General features: G+C 39.1%; 1 protein-coding gene across 3 annotated transcripts in view; it reads left to right on the top strand.

The window, feature by feature from the left end:
- The window catches only part of LOC103826066 (mitogen-activated protein kinase 10), a 71,600-nt gene that overhangs the window by 25,174 nt on the left and 31,166 nt on the right, over positions 1 to 15,260 (top strand). For 2 of the 3 annotated variants that reach the window (XM_030239596.2, XM_050973697.1), the window contains exons 3-7: positions 1,123 to 1,252; positions 3,084 to 3,142; positions 4,103 to 4,241; positions 5,126 to 5,291; positions 8,443 to 8,514. In XM_030239596.2, the coding sequence (XP_030095456.1) occupies positions 1,123 to 1,252; positions 3,084 to 3,142; positions 4,103 to 4,241; positions 5,126 to 5,291; positions 8,443 to 8,514 (566 nt within the window). The remainder of the gene's footprint in view (positions 1 to 1,122; positions 1,253 to 3,083; positions 3,143 to 4,102; positions 4,242 to 5,125; positions 5,292 to 8,442; positions 8,515 to 15,260) is intronic. The other variant, XM_050973698.1, reaches the window with a different exon arrangement.

The following is a 15,260-nucleotide window of genomic DNA, read 5'->3' as shown; positions in this document are numbered from 1 at the left end:
GTTGGCTTTGTGACTAAGCTTCTGATGTTTGCATGCTTTCTGCTCAACTTGGTTAGTTGGCCTCTGTCACTGAGTGTCTGAAGTAAGCAAGGGTTAATGAGAAGAAAATTTGCAGGATTCTGAATATTTACTTCATGCTTAGGAAAGCAATTTTTAGAACAATGGATGGTTTGGTTGATTTATCTCCTGAGAAATATACTGTTGCTTTCCATGGACTAGAAGAAAACTTGTGTCATGCCATTCCTCTTTCTTGGTAAAAGGAAAAAATCAGGAAGAGGGCCTGAGGTTGCTGTCCATTTGGGAATGCTTCTAGAACTTAGTGTGCTTTCTGGTATTTAGAAGTCAGAAATAATCTAGTCAGATTTGAACCACCAAAATAAGTGTCTCATATACATAAGAAGTGACATTTATAAAAATAGCTGAAGGTTGTGAAAAACACATAAAAGTTTAAGGAGGATTTCAGGGCCCCAGCTTTTAAAGTTCACTTCTCAATCAATGTATTTCTTCATTTTCAAAAGTTGTAACTGTGCATATGTAACAAATTTTTTTGTTACCAGGAATTGGTAAAAATCCTTGTGAAATGGTTCTATTCCTTGGTATGTTATTGAAATTGGATGATATGGTCTCAAAGAATGACTAAATAACTTGATTTCATTAGAAATATCATAGGGAAAACGCAAAATTCATTTTGGGTAAGTGGGCACTTGGTCATTGAGCCACATTGTGAAAGTGTTCTTTACTGTGACAGAAAAATCAAAACCCTTTTCTGCTGTAGCCCTGCACAGAGAGTTGCTTTATAAAACAGCTTCCTTCTCATCCAGTTTTTATTGTATTTTTATCTGAAGTTACTTAAATTTTTTGCCTTACCCCTGGAAAATAAGAGTTAATTTCCAATGGAATTGGAGTTCAGAAGTAGTGGTGTCTTCTGCTGATGTGGTGCTACATTTCCTATTGATCTCTTACTTTTTTTTTACTAGAAGCTCTCTTCTTCTTTTGTCCCAGTATTTTTCTCAGTGCGGAAAAAAAAAAAAGGAAATGGTAGACCTGAGATTCAGGAATTTGCCATGAGAAGCATTGGATACCCTCTAAGATGCATAACCCCTGTGTTTGTCATCACTACAGTGCTGCATATGATGCCGTCCTTGACAGAAACGTGGCCATTAAGAAGCTCAGCAGACCATTTCAGAACCAAACTCATGCCAAGAGAGCTTACAGGGAGCTGGTCCTCATGAAGTGTGTGAATCATAAAAATGTAAGTGTTCAGCAGGATAAATACTATGTGCATTGCTGTGTTAGAAAGGAAGTTTTGTTGAGTTCCTTTTTTAAATGGAAGAAATTACAAGTAAATTATGCTCAAGGGCTACACACTGTCTGGTACTACATGCCCACAGGAGAGACTGAGGGTATTCCATGTTCTTATTTAAAGGCTCTGCCAAGCTGGGATTGTTCTAGACTTTCCTGCTTCTTGCACCATCTACTGTATATCACTTAGTATCCATAGTGAATGAAAATACTCCTATGCTGCACCAGGAGTGTTCTTTCAGAGCTGTATGCTTATTTTAACCATTGTCTGCTAGAGCTATCTGCCTGACACTGTATCAACTTGCTTTTTTGTAGTGAAATATGTAGGATTGCCTGCTGCCATATCTATGTGGCCCTTCCTTTTCATTAGGAGAGAATTTTTCAGTTTGCAGTGTTTACTTGTCCCTCAGATCTTGCAATGACTCTTTCTCCTTATGCAAAGCATAAATGAGCTTAAAACAATGTGATATAAGGGGAAATTTTACACTTGTTCTCAATCACATATTCACATGGAAAGAAAAAGGACTGACCCTAAAATGGCAAATTGCAGGACTTGACACTATAGACTCTCTGCCTCACTTCTGGGCAGTTATTTATCTTTACATTCCCACTGTGTTGATTGGGACTGTTCCTGTCTCTTCCCTGTTGACTTGAGGGAAGCTACCCCCAGCCAGCTCAATGCATGAGGATTTGAAAATGCAGGGATGAGGGAGAAGTTTTTTAATGGTCCGGAAAGAGCAGAGGGGCAGCAGGAGTGTCACTAATTTTAAATACATAATTTTATGTGCATGGTGCATGACAGCTGCTACCAGCACCACATGGGTTGGATCAGAGCTTTTTATATTTTCTGTCTCTACAGAGAAGTGCAAAGGAAGGAGAGGATTGTAAATGTACATTTGCAGACGTAAGATTCAGTCAGAATGTGTGGAGTAAAGAGAAAGAATGTTGAACAATTTCAGTTAGAAAACCTAAAGAGGTGATGGATGTGGGAAGGGAGACATTCAGACGTTGCCTTCATGGCAGCAGTGATGGTGTCATCTACCTCTGTTACCTGCACAGAGGAAAAACAGGGGAAATACAGATCTGTGGGGTCATGTTGTTTCCTCTCTTCTTTTTCACACCTTGTTACCAGTGTCTTTCAGCAGCCCAGCCCGTTTAAAATAAACCAAACAAAAATGCTAACCAAAGAAGAGAAAGTAGAAAAGGACTTGAACTGTGCAAGATGTCTTTGCTCAGGATGTCTCTGTTTCAAAGTGCTTCTACTGAAAAGCTGTACCTCTCACAATGGAATTTGTGTCAGCCAGCCTGTGCACGTGTGTGCCCTCAAAGCAATTGAGGCCATGTGAGAGAGAAGGAAGGACTACTGTTTGAAAAGATAGTCCTTGGTTATTTGCCCCCTCAAATTAGCATTCCTCATGAATAAGAGATTTCTAGCTGTAGCACAAAGACTGCTATGCTAGATTGAGCTGAAGTTGGTCTTTGAACCTGCAACTTCAAAACTGAGGAGAGTGTCTCACCCTTAGCACTTTGTTTTGTCACTGGTTATCCCTCTTTCAGATGATTTCAAGTGCACCTAAAAGAAAGCTGAGAGATCTGTGGTATTTTATTTTGAATTATTTATGGTATTTATGCTGCTGATTTTTTACTGATCCATGAAGTGAGAATTGTTAATATAAATAGAGCAGTGAAAATACAGTTTATTCTTTGACACAGTTCAATATAGATTCAACTGATTGTGCATATCACTTATTTTTACTCTTTTGTCTTACTCTGCTTTTCAGATTATAAGTTTATTAAATGTCTTCACACCACAGAAATCTCTGGAGGAGTTCCAGGATGTGTAAGTAACAGGGACTGTTATTAAACTAAAGCTTTAGGGATGTGTGGGGCATTATGTTGTACCTTGATTGCAATAACTCAGCAAAATACAAAGGTTTTAGTCCCCTCTAAAAAAGATAGTGTGAGTCTAGTGGGTAGAAAAATATTCTGAATTCCCATATTGAGAGCTCTTTTGATAATTTAAGGTGAAAACCACCAGTTTCATATTTGTTGTGTAATGTTATTTGCCTGGGGAACTAGGGGTCGGTGCAGAAGACAGTCAGCATCTCTGTCAAAACCTTGCCCTGCTGGACAACCACTACTGTGCCTAGTATGAACCTGCTGTGAATGAAATTTTAAATATTCTCTGTTTTATATTCTTGGTCTCCTTTTATCTTCCTGCTTTTCCCATATTCTGTATACATTGCGTGGAAATCTGTTCCTATTCTGTAGTCTGATACCAGGAGTAACCAATTAATTGTAATGAGAAATTTGTGAAGTCATGCAAGCTGAGGAGGATTTTTGAAGGCATTTTGCATGGGGATGCATATTTTACCCTCTCAGACACCTCTGTTTCTCTCAGATTCCTATGGGTACTGTGGTAGCCATCCTTGCAGTGGTCAAAGGCCAAGCAGTTACATCATCTGGTGCTCGTGGGTTTTTTGGTTTAGTGCATATCTTTGTGGTGCTGCCTGATTGCCCATGTAAGGTATAGTCTGTGTCATGGGGAATGCACCAAGAAAGGACAAATAATCCACCAGTTTTCCTGGTATGTTGATTGAATGGTGTCTCAGCAGTGAGATACAAACACCACCATGGTGCTGTGGTTAGTGGGCCCAGCCTCCAGATGTGTTACTCCCAGTCATCAGAAGTAAAGTGAGTTTTAAAGCAAGAAAAGACATTGTTTCTTATTTGAGGTGATGCTGTAGTTTGCCTTCAACACACAAAAAAAATAACCCTGTGGCTTTGCTTTTCCATTCAGCTACCTGGTAATGGAATTAATGGATGCCAACCTGTGCCAGGTCATTCAGATGGAGCTGGACCATGAGCGAATGTCTTACCTTCTGTACCAAATGCTCTGTGGAATCAAGCATCTTCACTCTGCAGGGATTATTCACAGGGTAAGGGGCCTTTGGCTTAAAACTTAAGGCATCATATAAAATGATCACGAAGACTTTAAATGCCACTTGGATCTCTTGTGTACTGTGGATCAAAGCCCTGTGTCCCAGTGCAATAAATAAAAGACACAGTCAGAGATCAGGGGATATGGAACTGGCATTTGCCATCATTTACATGTGCTGAAGCAAATGAAAAGACTGCTGAGTCTATGTGAAATGCATCCTCTCATTTTGCTTTTTCCACATCAGTGCTGTGTCTGGTAAGGATGTGGTACCTGGCTGTGGATGTGTGATAGTTGACAGCAGGGGGGGATCAGGTCATGTCACTGTGAGCAGGAGGGAATTCTCAATGGATTGAAAATGGAAAAGTGGTTTCCCTAAAGAAAAGAAAGGCTGATAAAGTGGGTCACATAATGGATGTTGTTCTACAAAGTTCTCCTTTCTTGGCACATCGTGTATTTAGCAGAGGGTTATAGATTTGGCTGCCAGATATTCATCCAGCAAAGGATGAGTTGAATTATTATAAATGAAGCATTAGGGTATCTCTCCAGGTGCAGGTGGAATGTCTCTATCAGGTTCACAGCATTAAGAGAAAATAATCCAATCAAAACAGCACTCGGATAGTAATCCTAGTAAATGTAATTAATTTAATGTAGGCTCCTGTTACCCACGTAAAGCCCAGTATGCTGAGGTAGAACTTCCAGAACAGTTTGCTACAGAAACAACAGCAAGGATTTGCTGTATATTTACAAGTATTTCTGATAACAACTGAGTCAGAAGAGGGAAAGAGTATTTGAAGGGTGACCTAAAGTATCTGTCGCTATCATAGCTGTGCCTGACTTTATAAAGGACAGTCACATGGGGCTTTTTTCCACTGTCTTTTGCAGGATTTAAAACCAAGTAACATTGTAGTAAAATCTGACTGCACGTTGAAGATTCTGGATTTTGGACTGGCCAGGACTGCAGGCACTAGCTTCATGATGACCCCATATGTGGTGACACGTTACTACAGAGCCCCGGAGGTCATCCTGGGAATGGGCTACAAGGAGAACGGTAGGGCTGCAGTGCCACTGCACCAGCTCCCCTCAAGGGCAAGCTCTGCTTCACCACTGTAAGGGAGACCCAAAGGAGGGACAGGAAATGTAGTGGGAAATGACACCTGGAGTTAGAGCAGTTCCTCGCTGTTGTGAACTGCAGCTACAGAATGTATTTGGGCTGCACTGCTGGTGAATTATCAGTGTGGGATTGCAGAGTAACATAAAACTTATTCTTAGTTATGTTTGAAGTTACAACTACAGTCAAGTCATTGACCAGAGCTTTCATCTCTGTCTTCTGTGGCTGTGAAATAATGTGGGAACCACTGGAATTGCTGAAGGAGTGACGTGCTCTAAATTTGAGTCTGGATCTCTGAATTGTTTGAAGGAACAAGAAGTACAAGCTGAAATAGAAAATCCTAGCCCTTCCAGCATTTCTCTAAATCCAGAGCTAGATCTGAATTTCAGGAATTAATTCCTTCTTCGTGATAAATTTAACAAAGTCCTAGGTTTTGCTGACAGGTTTCATCTTGCCAAGATATAGGTATAAATTTTGCAGTATGAGTTTATCTTTTTAAAATGACAAGTAGAATTGCAGAGAAGAGGAAAAAGCTGAAACTAAAAAAAAAAAAAAAAAAAAAAAAAGAAACAAAACACATAATTTGTATGTAATCTCCCTAGAAGTAAATAGGATATTCCTCTGAATAGTCTGAGAGATCTTGGTCCTTGGAAATATTGTGAAAAGCAGGTGGCCGTGCTTGCTATAGAGAAGTGGATAAGGAAAAACTCAAATTTTGCAGAAGATGAAGGGAAAACTTTTAAAGTGGTTCTCATTTTGTAGCAAAACTGAGAATTGCATCTGAGTGCCAGATAGACCAGGCAGGAAATGAGGGAATAGTCTATGGCTCAGATTTTGCTGTCAAAGGTATAATTTGTCTGTTCGGAGAGACTTTTTAATGGCAAATACAGCAAATGTGACAAGATCAGGAATTTATTAAAAAGTGTCCTACTTAATTTATGTTGAAGAGGTTAGCTAACCTGCAGGAGAGCTTTTACTATCAGCCAACTGCATCCTGTAAAGGGCAATGAAACTGATTTTGGGAGCCAATTCCATGGCTTCAGCATCTACTGAAAACATAATCACACAACCTCTTCCAAAATTAGCAAGTCCCTGTATGGATCATTTGTAATGGTTATGAGTTTAAAGTATAAATTTTAATACAAAAGTCTAAAAAGTAGAGAAACTATTATTATTACTCTTATTACTATTATTATTATTATTTTGCAGAGTCTTAGCTTAGATATTTTCGGAAAATAAAGGAATAATATTCCTTAAAGTATTTAGTTTGAAATTTTTGCTAAGTGCCATTAGAAATTTGAGCTAGCACTCTTTAGGTAGTTCTTTAGTCAATATCCAGAGTCCTTCTATTGTCAAATGAATTCTTTTGTAGGTTTTTCCCCGCTCCAGATATTTAGTAGATGATTAGGATTATTGTTGCTGTTATTGTCCATGAAAGGACAGAGAGAGCATTTGCTTTTCACATGATTAAAACTGCACCAAGAAAAAGTTAGACACACTTTTGTGACACAGCTGGGTGCCACATCCAAGGGTCCTGATCAAATGCCCATTGAGGTTAACACAGAGACTTCCTTTGACTTCCCTGGGCAATGAATCTGGCTTAAGATGAATGTCTTACTTTGTCTTACTTGGACAAAGCTGAAATAAAGAGAGGAAGAGAACAAAATGTTTGAAAATGAAGCTCAGCTGTCAGAGGAGCTACTCTGCTTGGAGGCTCTGACCCAGCTCCCAAGGAAGTCAACAGGAAGGGTTGTTCTTTGCTTCCCTGCTCTGGCCTATGCTGCCACATTACTGAATCTCCCCAACTTTTTTCCCCTCTGACTATGTACACTGCCTGTATAAGGACTGTTCACTGCTTTCATTTTCTTTCTGCACTTGGCTAAAGATGCATAATTATCACCAGTTTGCTGCACTTCTATGGAAAGTCCTAAAACTGTCACTAGGAAGAAAACTGCCTCTGCCTCTGGCATGCTTTTGCTGTCCCATGCCCCTGATACCTGTCCCCTCCTTTTCCTAAATGGAACATTTCACCTTTATTTTGTTTCACCAAGAAATGAGTTGTTTGTTTGTTTCTTTGGTTTGTTTTGGACCGCTTTTAAAGGTTAAGAAAGGGGAAGAAAAAGAGAAGAAAATTGGTTGTGTAGGTCAAACGTAACCAGAAAATGAGGATTTCAGGCTCAGAAACAAAGTAGTCTTTTAAAGCATTTCAAAGCAGTTTTTACCTCTTCACATGGAAGACAGGTTTTGGTGGTTTTGGTTGGTTTTTTCTTTTTTTTTTTTTTTTTCCTGTGAATACTGTCTCTATCTATCCAGCTTTTTTTTTTTTTTTAAAGACTTAAAGGGCAAAAAAAAATTCCTATCCAAGTCAAGCAAATAAGGTAACTGTGCATATTTCATCTAAAATCTGAAGGCAGGATTGGGAATAAGAAATATTCTTAGTCTTGCTGATATTTGTCCTTTGGAGCTTTTGTTATAGCATTTATTTTGAGTGCCTACACAGTACAAAACAGAGTCCACTCGAGTCATGCTCCATGATATGTACCTATAGATAGGATATAGGTATAGATCCTGAAAGAGGAGTTTCAAATAATCTTTAGAGGTGGTATTTTTTCCATATGGCCTTTACTTGTGTGAGCAGTTCCGTTTGGAACCTCTTGTCAGAGAGACTCAGTGCTGAAGAACAAAGCCTAGAAGCTCTGCAAGTAGGATTTGTTCAGATTATCATTATCTGGTTGTTTTGGTTTTTTCCTAAAAAAAAAAGGAGTGGAGCCATAAATTCATTCATCAATACCATGGGTCTGTGCAGTTGTTACTTGATCTTTACTTGCTAGCTCTGGACCTTTACCCAAAATGTTGATTTTAAACTTTTTCCACTGTTGTTACTAACTGCTGTTGAGCTGACTGACACAGCTTTTATTTGTTTAGTTACTTATTTTAGCTTTTGGTGAGACATGAAAAAGAAACCCAACAAAACCGCAAAGCAAACTGTACTGTGCTGATCAACCTTTTTCCTCTCCTTTAGGAGTGAAATGTTGTAGTTAACTTTGCTTTTTTTCCCTCCTTCTTCACTTCCCTGTCTCTGCTGTTCTAGTGGATATATGGTCTGTGGGATGCATTATGGGAGAAATGGTTCGCCACAAAATCCTCTTTCCAGGAAGGGACTGTATCCTTGTGCCATTTGCTGCAGCTTCACCTATTATTTGTTCCTCTCCTCCACCCCATCCCTCTTACCATAAAATGACTATACCAGGACTGTAAAGATAGAAGCAGAAAGCTGAATCTCAGAGGTATGGCTAAATGAAAACAGCTCACTAATGATATGCACAAAATTGAAAATGAAAAACAGATGCACAGAATTATTTCAGTCAATTAAATTACTCTAAAACCTGTAATCATTCTATTTTATATACTATTTATGTCATGTCAATAAGCAATATAGAAGAAAAGCATTATGATGGCAAATTGGACAGCTTTATTTACTACTCTTAAAAGGAAAAATAAGAAAAAAAAAAAAAGTCCTATTTTGGCCCATGTCACTCCTGTAAATCTGTTTTTCTGCTTTTATGTTTTGGAAATATTGACTTCATAACATTTGTGGTGACATCATAATCTTTTGCTTGCTAATGCATCATGGTTTTGGATTCATCTCAATGCTGTATGGGCTCAGTGTTGAGTCAATACAACATTTTTTTTTCTTTAAAACAAAATGAAGAATTTGACTCACCCAGTTTAAGGCAACCGTTTTTCTGCTGTGGTTTCCAAATTGGCCTGAAATCAGATTCTCTTGATTTAAAAATGTACTTCCCTTTACTTGCATGAGGTCTGTGTTGTCAACTAAACTGTATTTCCCTCCCATCTTGTTCTTCTTGTCTTGGGTGATATTATTTTTACCCCTTCCAAGGTGGTGAAAGCAATATTAGAAAATGAAAACAAAAGAGGAGGTGTGCATTTAGCCTCCTGTTTATCACAGGCTAAACCTGCCCCTGCTGGCTTGGAAATGTAAGTAAGTGTGTTTTGCCCATCAGAATAAAATGAGGCAACATAACATCTCTTCACTTTTGGAAACAAAAAGGAATCTTATTTTCAGCTAGCTGGCAGAAAGGCACCAAGAAAATCTGGCATCAGCAGCCACTGGCAGTTGGTGTGAAGAAAACCCAGCTTTCACAGACGTGTAGCCATGGAAGCAATTATTTTTTTGCTGACTTTTGAGTAATTCCTGTCATGTTTGTCAAAGTTGGGTCCTGCCTGTCCTGTTTTCACAGCTCTGTCAGCTTCCTCTGAAAGCTGAGCTCTGCTTGGTGGCCCAGTGAAGATGCAGTTCTACTTCACTAACAGGGAGATGGAGGGACAGCAGGCACTTTACTGCTTCCAGTCTTATAGGAGGAGGGGCTCGAAAGTTATTGGATGCAAAACAAGGCAGAGAGGTTAAAATGGTGATTTTCTTTATTAGTAGGTAGCTTTGAGATGCTTAAAGGTGCAGAGCTGTCCCTGCAGCATGAGGAGCAGGCAGCACACCCACCTTCAGCTGTAACCTCGAAGTTCAGAGCAGCTCCTAGCATCCCCAAGATCTGTAATTCAGTGTGCTAGCTATGCTGTGTTTTAGTGGTAACACCACCTCAGGAATACCATCATAATGCTTCCTCCAAACAATGCACTCGTTTCCTCTTAAAAACAAAGAAAAAAACAACAAAAATCACAAAAAACTAAACTATCTATAATAGACTTGAGGTTCAGCTGTAAATACTGAGGATATTTCTATTTAATCTTTTCTGAGTGAAGTCTGAGATTTTAGTTGATGAGCAGCTAGAATTCATACAAAGAATGGTTTCAGGATAAAAGCATAGAATTGTGGTTAATGGGTTGCTCTCCTTTTTCAACAACAAATTAGGAGATATGTTCTTTTGCCCCTGTCTAGAAAAAATGTTAATGCTATATAATTCAAACAATGTAGCTTTTAAACAATCATTCAAACATGAGAATTGCTTTGTTTCTGTCTGGCTGTGGAAACAGTCTCTTATGACAGCATTGTATTCAGGGATAACAGTAAAATAATCTTAAAATTTCTTTTAACATTTCAGCATCAGTTGCAAAAAACAACTGAATTTTTGAACAAATGCAGGAAACATTGTGTAAATTGTGGGATAGTCCTACTTTTTAAATCATTGAAAATCCTTTATCCTGAAATAGAATGTGGGCCAGGTCACAATTACTACCATGCTTTAATGGTGGATTTACTCAGGTGAGTGAGAAGTTAAAAAAAAAAATTGTACATTCATTTCCAAGTCAGTACTCATTTGTTAACCAGTTTGATCCCAGGAATGAGTGGTCAGTGTTGGAAGGACTGGTTTGTGTATGGGTCCATGTGATTTCCCACCCCTCCATGGCTTTGAGGAGCAGATCTAGTTTCCCTCCCTCCCTCCCAGGTGCAGGAAGAGCTGGAGAAGCATTTGTGCAGCTGCAGGTAAACTTCACAGAAGTACATGACATACTTCCCTTGGGCTACTTAAGGCTTTCCAGCAGAGGGTTTTCTGGCTGGAAGAGGGAAGTCTGTATAGAAATGAAAACTACCAGTTCTTTTTAACCATTCAAAAGACAGTCTCCTGTCTGCACTTGCTGTCAATATGAGCTTACTCATTTCTAGTCTGGAGTAGGAACATTTGTGTATGGCACAGTATACATCTAAGGAAAAAACCACAGCTGCTGCCATGTTTTGTGGAAAGAAAATATTTTTAAATTTAATCTCACCTAAACCATCCCACTGAGTTACCACTGCACTCAGGTGCTGCTGACTTGAAATGAAATTTCATTTTTAAAGTCTTTGTGGACATTAAAACATGGAGGTGATTAATTTTAGAACCTCTCATCTGCATAAACAAGAAAGCCTCTCTTAAGCTGCTGTGAGAAAGCTCTGGAATCTGGATAGACTGCAGCTGGTTTTCAGACAAGTAAGAAAAGCCTCCAGTGTCCTGGAGAGCACAGGGTAGAAATTGCCTGGCAGGTACCCTCATTCCTTGTTATTCAGCTAGGGCAGACATTTTAAAATGTCAGGGAAACTTCCTGTCAGAAATCAGACCCTCTCAAGAAGAAATCCACCTTTCAATCCATTTTCAGATGGATTTGCAAACCAAAATATTCATGGCAAGTTCCAGTAAGCTTTTGTAGTCCACTTCTGAGTTTCTTGCTCAGTGTTTCTTTGATGCTTATTCAATTTTTGTTAAATTGGAAAGAACTGAGCAGCTAAAAACTGCCCAAACTCTTGGATGCCATTGGAAATATGTTAGAAAACCCCAGGGCTTTCCCAAAATCTGGTTCAGCTCTAGGTAATAACATCTTCAAAATCTCATAAGATTTCAGTTTAAGGATTGGAAATGTATTTCTGGTTTTTTATTTGAAGAGAAGGGAAAACTTAAAATGAATGCTTTCAGGTGAGACAGTGTTATTAAGATCTGAGCTCCAAGTCCACAGAGATGTTCTACAGGCACACGTGACTTAGTGGGGAAAATAAAGTGATCAGAGCATTTCTTTTCAGTACTGGAAAGGAGGAGGCATGTAGAGGATGGTTCTATAGCAATTTCACTTGTGAGTCCTTCAGCAGATCAAAGGAAAACAGTGATTTAGCCATAGAAATACATTGTGATAATAGCCAAGTGTCCTAGGTTGGCTAGGCCTGAATTTCTACTGTAAATATGGAGAACAGAATTCCTACTGCAAGTAGCTTAAAGTCTTAGACAGTCAAAAGAGAAAATACCTTTAAAGTAGGAAGAGAGAAAAATTCCAGCTTTCTTCTGTGTAATGATGAACATCCAAAAGGAATTGTGAAGAGAAGTCAGCATTAACAGAGAATTAATGTTTTCTGTGGCCAGATTTTCAAAAATTCCCTTGCCCACCAGCTGTCTTTGAGAGTGGTGGGATTAAGAAATGCTCTCTGACATCTGACAGAAAGTGTTCTATTGCCTCAGAAAAAGAGTTTTCAACAAAAAAGTCTTTTGGGGAAAGGTGCTGCCTTTCCACCAATCATAAAGAGAATTTATCTTTGCATTTGATCTCCAGTGATTAATAGGTGTGATTTTAGCATTTTTGGGTGTTTCCTAAACTACAGTATAATAAAAACTTCTACATTTTTTTTAAGTACAGTCTGTTGTTTTACTTGTTTCAGGAGGTATTTTCTTAAGGATTGTTTTGTCTTAAAATCAAAACCAGCAACTAGCATCAGGATTATTTAAAAGATACTGTTAAGTGTGACTGGCCTGGATTTCCAGATGGGATCGGCTGATTCATGTTAGCCTGCTGCTTAAGTGTGTGCTAGCTATGATGGAATTGATAGCTAAGTTTGGATTTTGTTGACCTGGATTATTCTTCCCTGGGTATTTGGTTTTGGACTCAGGATTTGTCTTAAAGTTTGCTCATATGAAGTGAGTCCTGTTTTCAAAGAGATCTCAGGGTAGATGTGAGGATGATTTGGCTCTGGCCATTTTTCTCCTTTTTTTTTTTAATTTTTTTTAAATTTAATTTTAAAATTTTTTTTTAGAAATTAATACTCCAACAGATTAGAGTGTAATTTGACTTAGCATGAAACCCCCATGCTGTCTGTCATCTGAGTGGCTCTTGGACTGGATCCCAGGTGCTACAGTGAAGATGATCCACTGCTTGTTTCCCATCACTCACCTTAAAGGTTTTCAGGATGTACTGCTGCCTTGTAGGAATTTCAACCAAGGCAAGTTTTAATTGTGTTTTCTGGCACCTATGAGAATTGGATGGTCTCAAATGTTTTGGGGTTTTTTTTCTGTGGCCTTAGTCAGCTTTTTTCTTGATGGCAGCTGTGCTAAATTGAGTGAGCTGAGACGGCTGAGCAGAGGATTTAGAACATGTGGACAAAAGAGTACTGCAGTGCCTTTTGTCAAGAGCATGCAGGTATTTAGACAGGATCAAAATAAAGAACTGGAACGCCTTCAAAATCACATGAAGCTGAGTCAGGGGAGGTTTAGACTGGATATCAGGAAAAAGTTTTTCACTAGAGGATGATTGGGCACTGGCACATGGCAGTGGTCACAGCACCAACCCAACAGAGTTCACGGAGTGTTTGGACAAAGCTCTCAGGCACAGGGTGTGACTTCTGGGGGGTGTTGACCAGTGCCAGGAGTTGCTCTTGATGATCCTGATGGGTCCCTTCCAACTCAGCATGTTCTGTGATTCTTATTCCAGATATGAAACCATACAAATGATCTGCTGATCTGTTTGTATTGTAGAAAGAGAGACTACCTGTGGGCTTCCTGCTGGAAGAGGTAACACGAGCACTTGAATAGTCTTTGAGACCTGAGAAGAGATACTCTGAAATCAAAATGTAAAAGAAGCTAAAAGAGGACCTGAAGCTAGGAAATGCAGGAGCCACAAAACAGATTTTCAGTGCTGTGGTCTGTCAGACACAGAGTAGTGTGTTTCACATTCCTTGGCAAGGTTATCTCTAGGTCTCTCTTAACTGTGATGGTTTTTTTATATAGATATATCCAAAAGAAAATGGGAGAAAGGGAAGGGTGTGAGTCATCCCTTGTGCCTCCATTCATTCTTGAGCTTTCTGCTCAGGATTCCATTGGCTTTTTCAGTCATTTTGTAACAGTCATTTTTTAGCACTTGTTTGGCACTGCAGCCTAAGAGGCAGGAGCGTTCTCCAGTGCAGGCTTCCCACTGGGTCACAGAAAGTTTAAAAAAAGACAGAAATTCATAGGTTGGTTTGAAGCCTCACCCTTGTAAAATGGTGGCAATTCCCTTTTGGTTCCATATAGCATCTGTCAGGAGAGCACCTGTGTTCCATGGCATTTGGCAAGAAAAAAAATTAGAAGTTACTAAGGCAATTATTCAAACACTTAGGAACCTTATTACTGTTATTGAGAAATATTAAGGTTTTCATTACATCATGAGGAAAGTGGTGTTTCAAATTAGAAAGGAAAAACTTTCTCAGGAAACATTAATGGATTGAGCTGATACTGTGCTGGGCGAGCCCTTGTTAAAATATGTTGAAATTCAAGCATATAACAAATACAAGCACAAAGGGGAGGGTTTTGGTATCTCAGCAAGGAGATTGGAGTGTCACAAAACTGGGAGTTTGCCATGACTTAACCAGAATTGAGGGAGATAAGGGTTTGGTGGTTTGGGGAGGGCTTTAATCCTTTTCAAGAGTTTGAGCCATCTACACAATGGTCATTGGGAGTACCACACATCACAGACTTTCCTTGGCATTGGCAGGTCTGGAGCCTTTATAGCTGTGGTATCTGAAGCATGTGAAAAAAAAAAAATCTTTGCCCATGTATTACTGAAAACTACCCTGTATTTTTATAAACCATGCCCTTTTTTGGTTGCATAGAAATAACAGAAAAACCTTTAAAAAATGTTTTTAATACAGTACAGGCTATTATATTTTTCACACTGAAAATTCTAGTAAGGGCCTAGAAATGGTTCTTCAGAGCAGACATCAGTACAGATCTGTAGGAGTACTCAAAACAGAGATGGAGGTAAAGAAAGGTCCTGCCCAGCAAAGGTGTCTGTACATTTTAGGAGAATTTAGAGAGAGAAGCTCGCTGTTATCACAGGCATACTCAGCTCCCTTGACATTTTACTGGAGTTTGCACCTTAGCCATTGGCAAGCAGTGTTGTGGGCTAAATATTTTGGCCTACAGTTAGACAAGAAAAATCAGGTGTCATGATTTGGTTCATTAATATGTCTGTCATTATCTTCTTCGGTTAGTTTTGAGGAGGTGAGCATATCTTTTCAGCTGGCAGAGGGGTGATTTCTGCATCACTGAAACAGGAGCTGTTACAAATGGGAATGTTTGGTATTCTCACTAGTGCTCTGGGAAGAAAGTGTGAACCAGCCCATGGGGTTGGAAAAGATTGCAAAGCTCACTCAGGTGTGCA

This window comes from Serinus canaria, chromosome 4 (genome assembly GCF_022539315.1).
Source record: "Serinus canaria isolate serCan28SL12 chromosome 4, serCan2020, whole genome shotgun sequence".
NCBI classification, from domain to species: domain Eukaryota; kingdom Metazoa; phylum Chordata; class Aves; order Passeriformes; family Fringillidae; genus Serinus; species Serinus canaria.
This window is presented reverse-complemented; position numbering and strand designations above follow the sequence as displayed.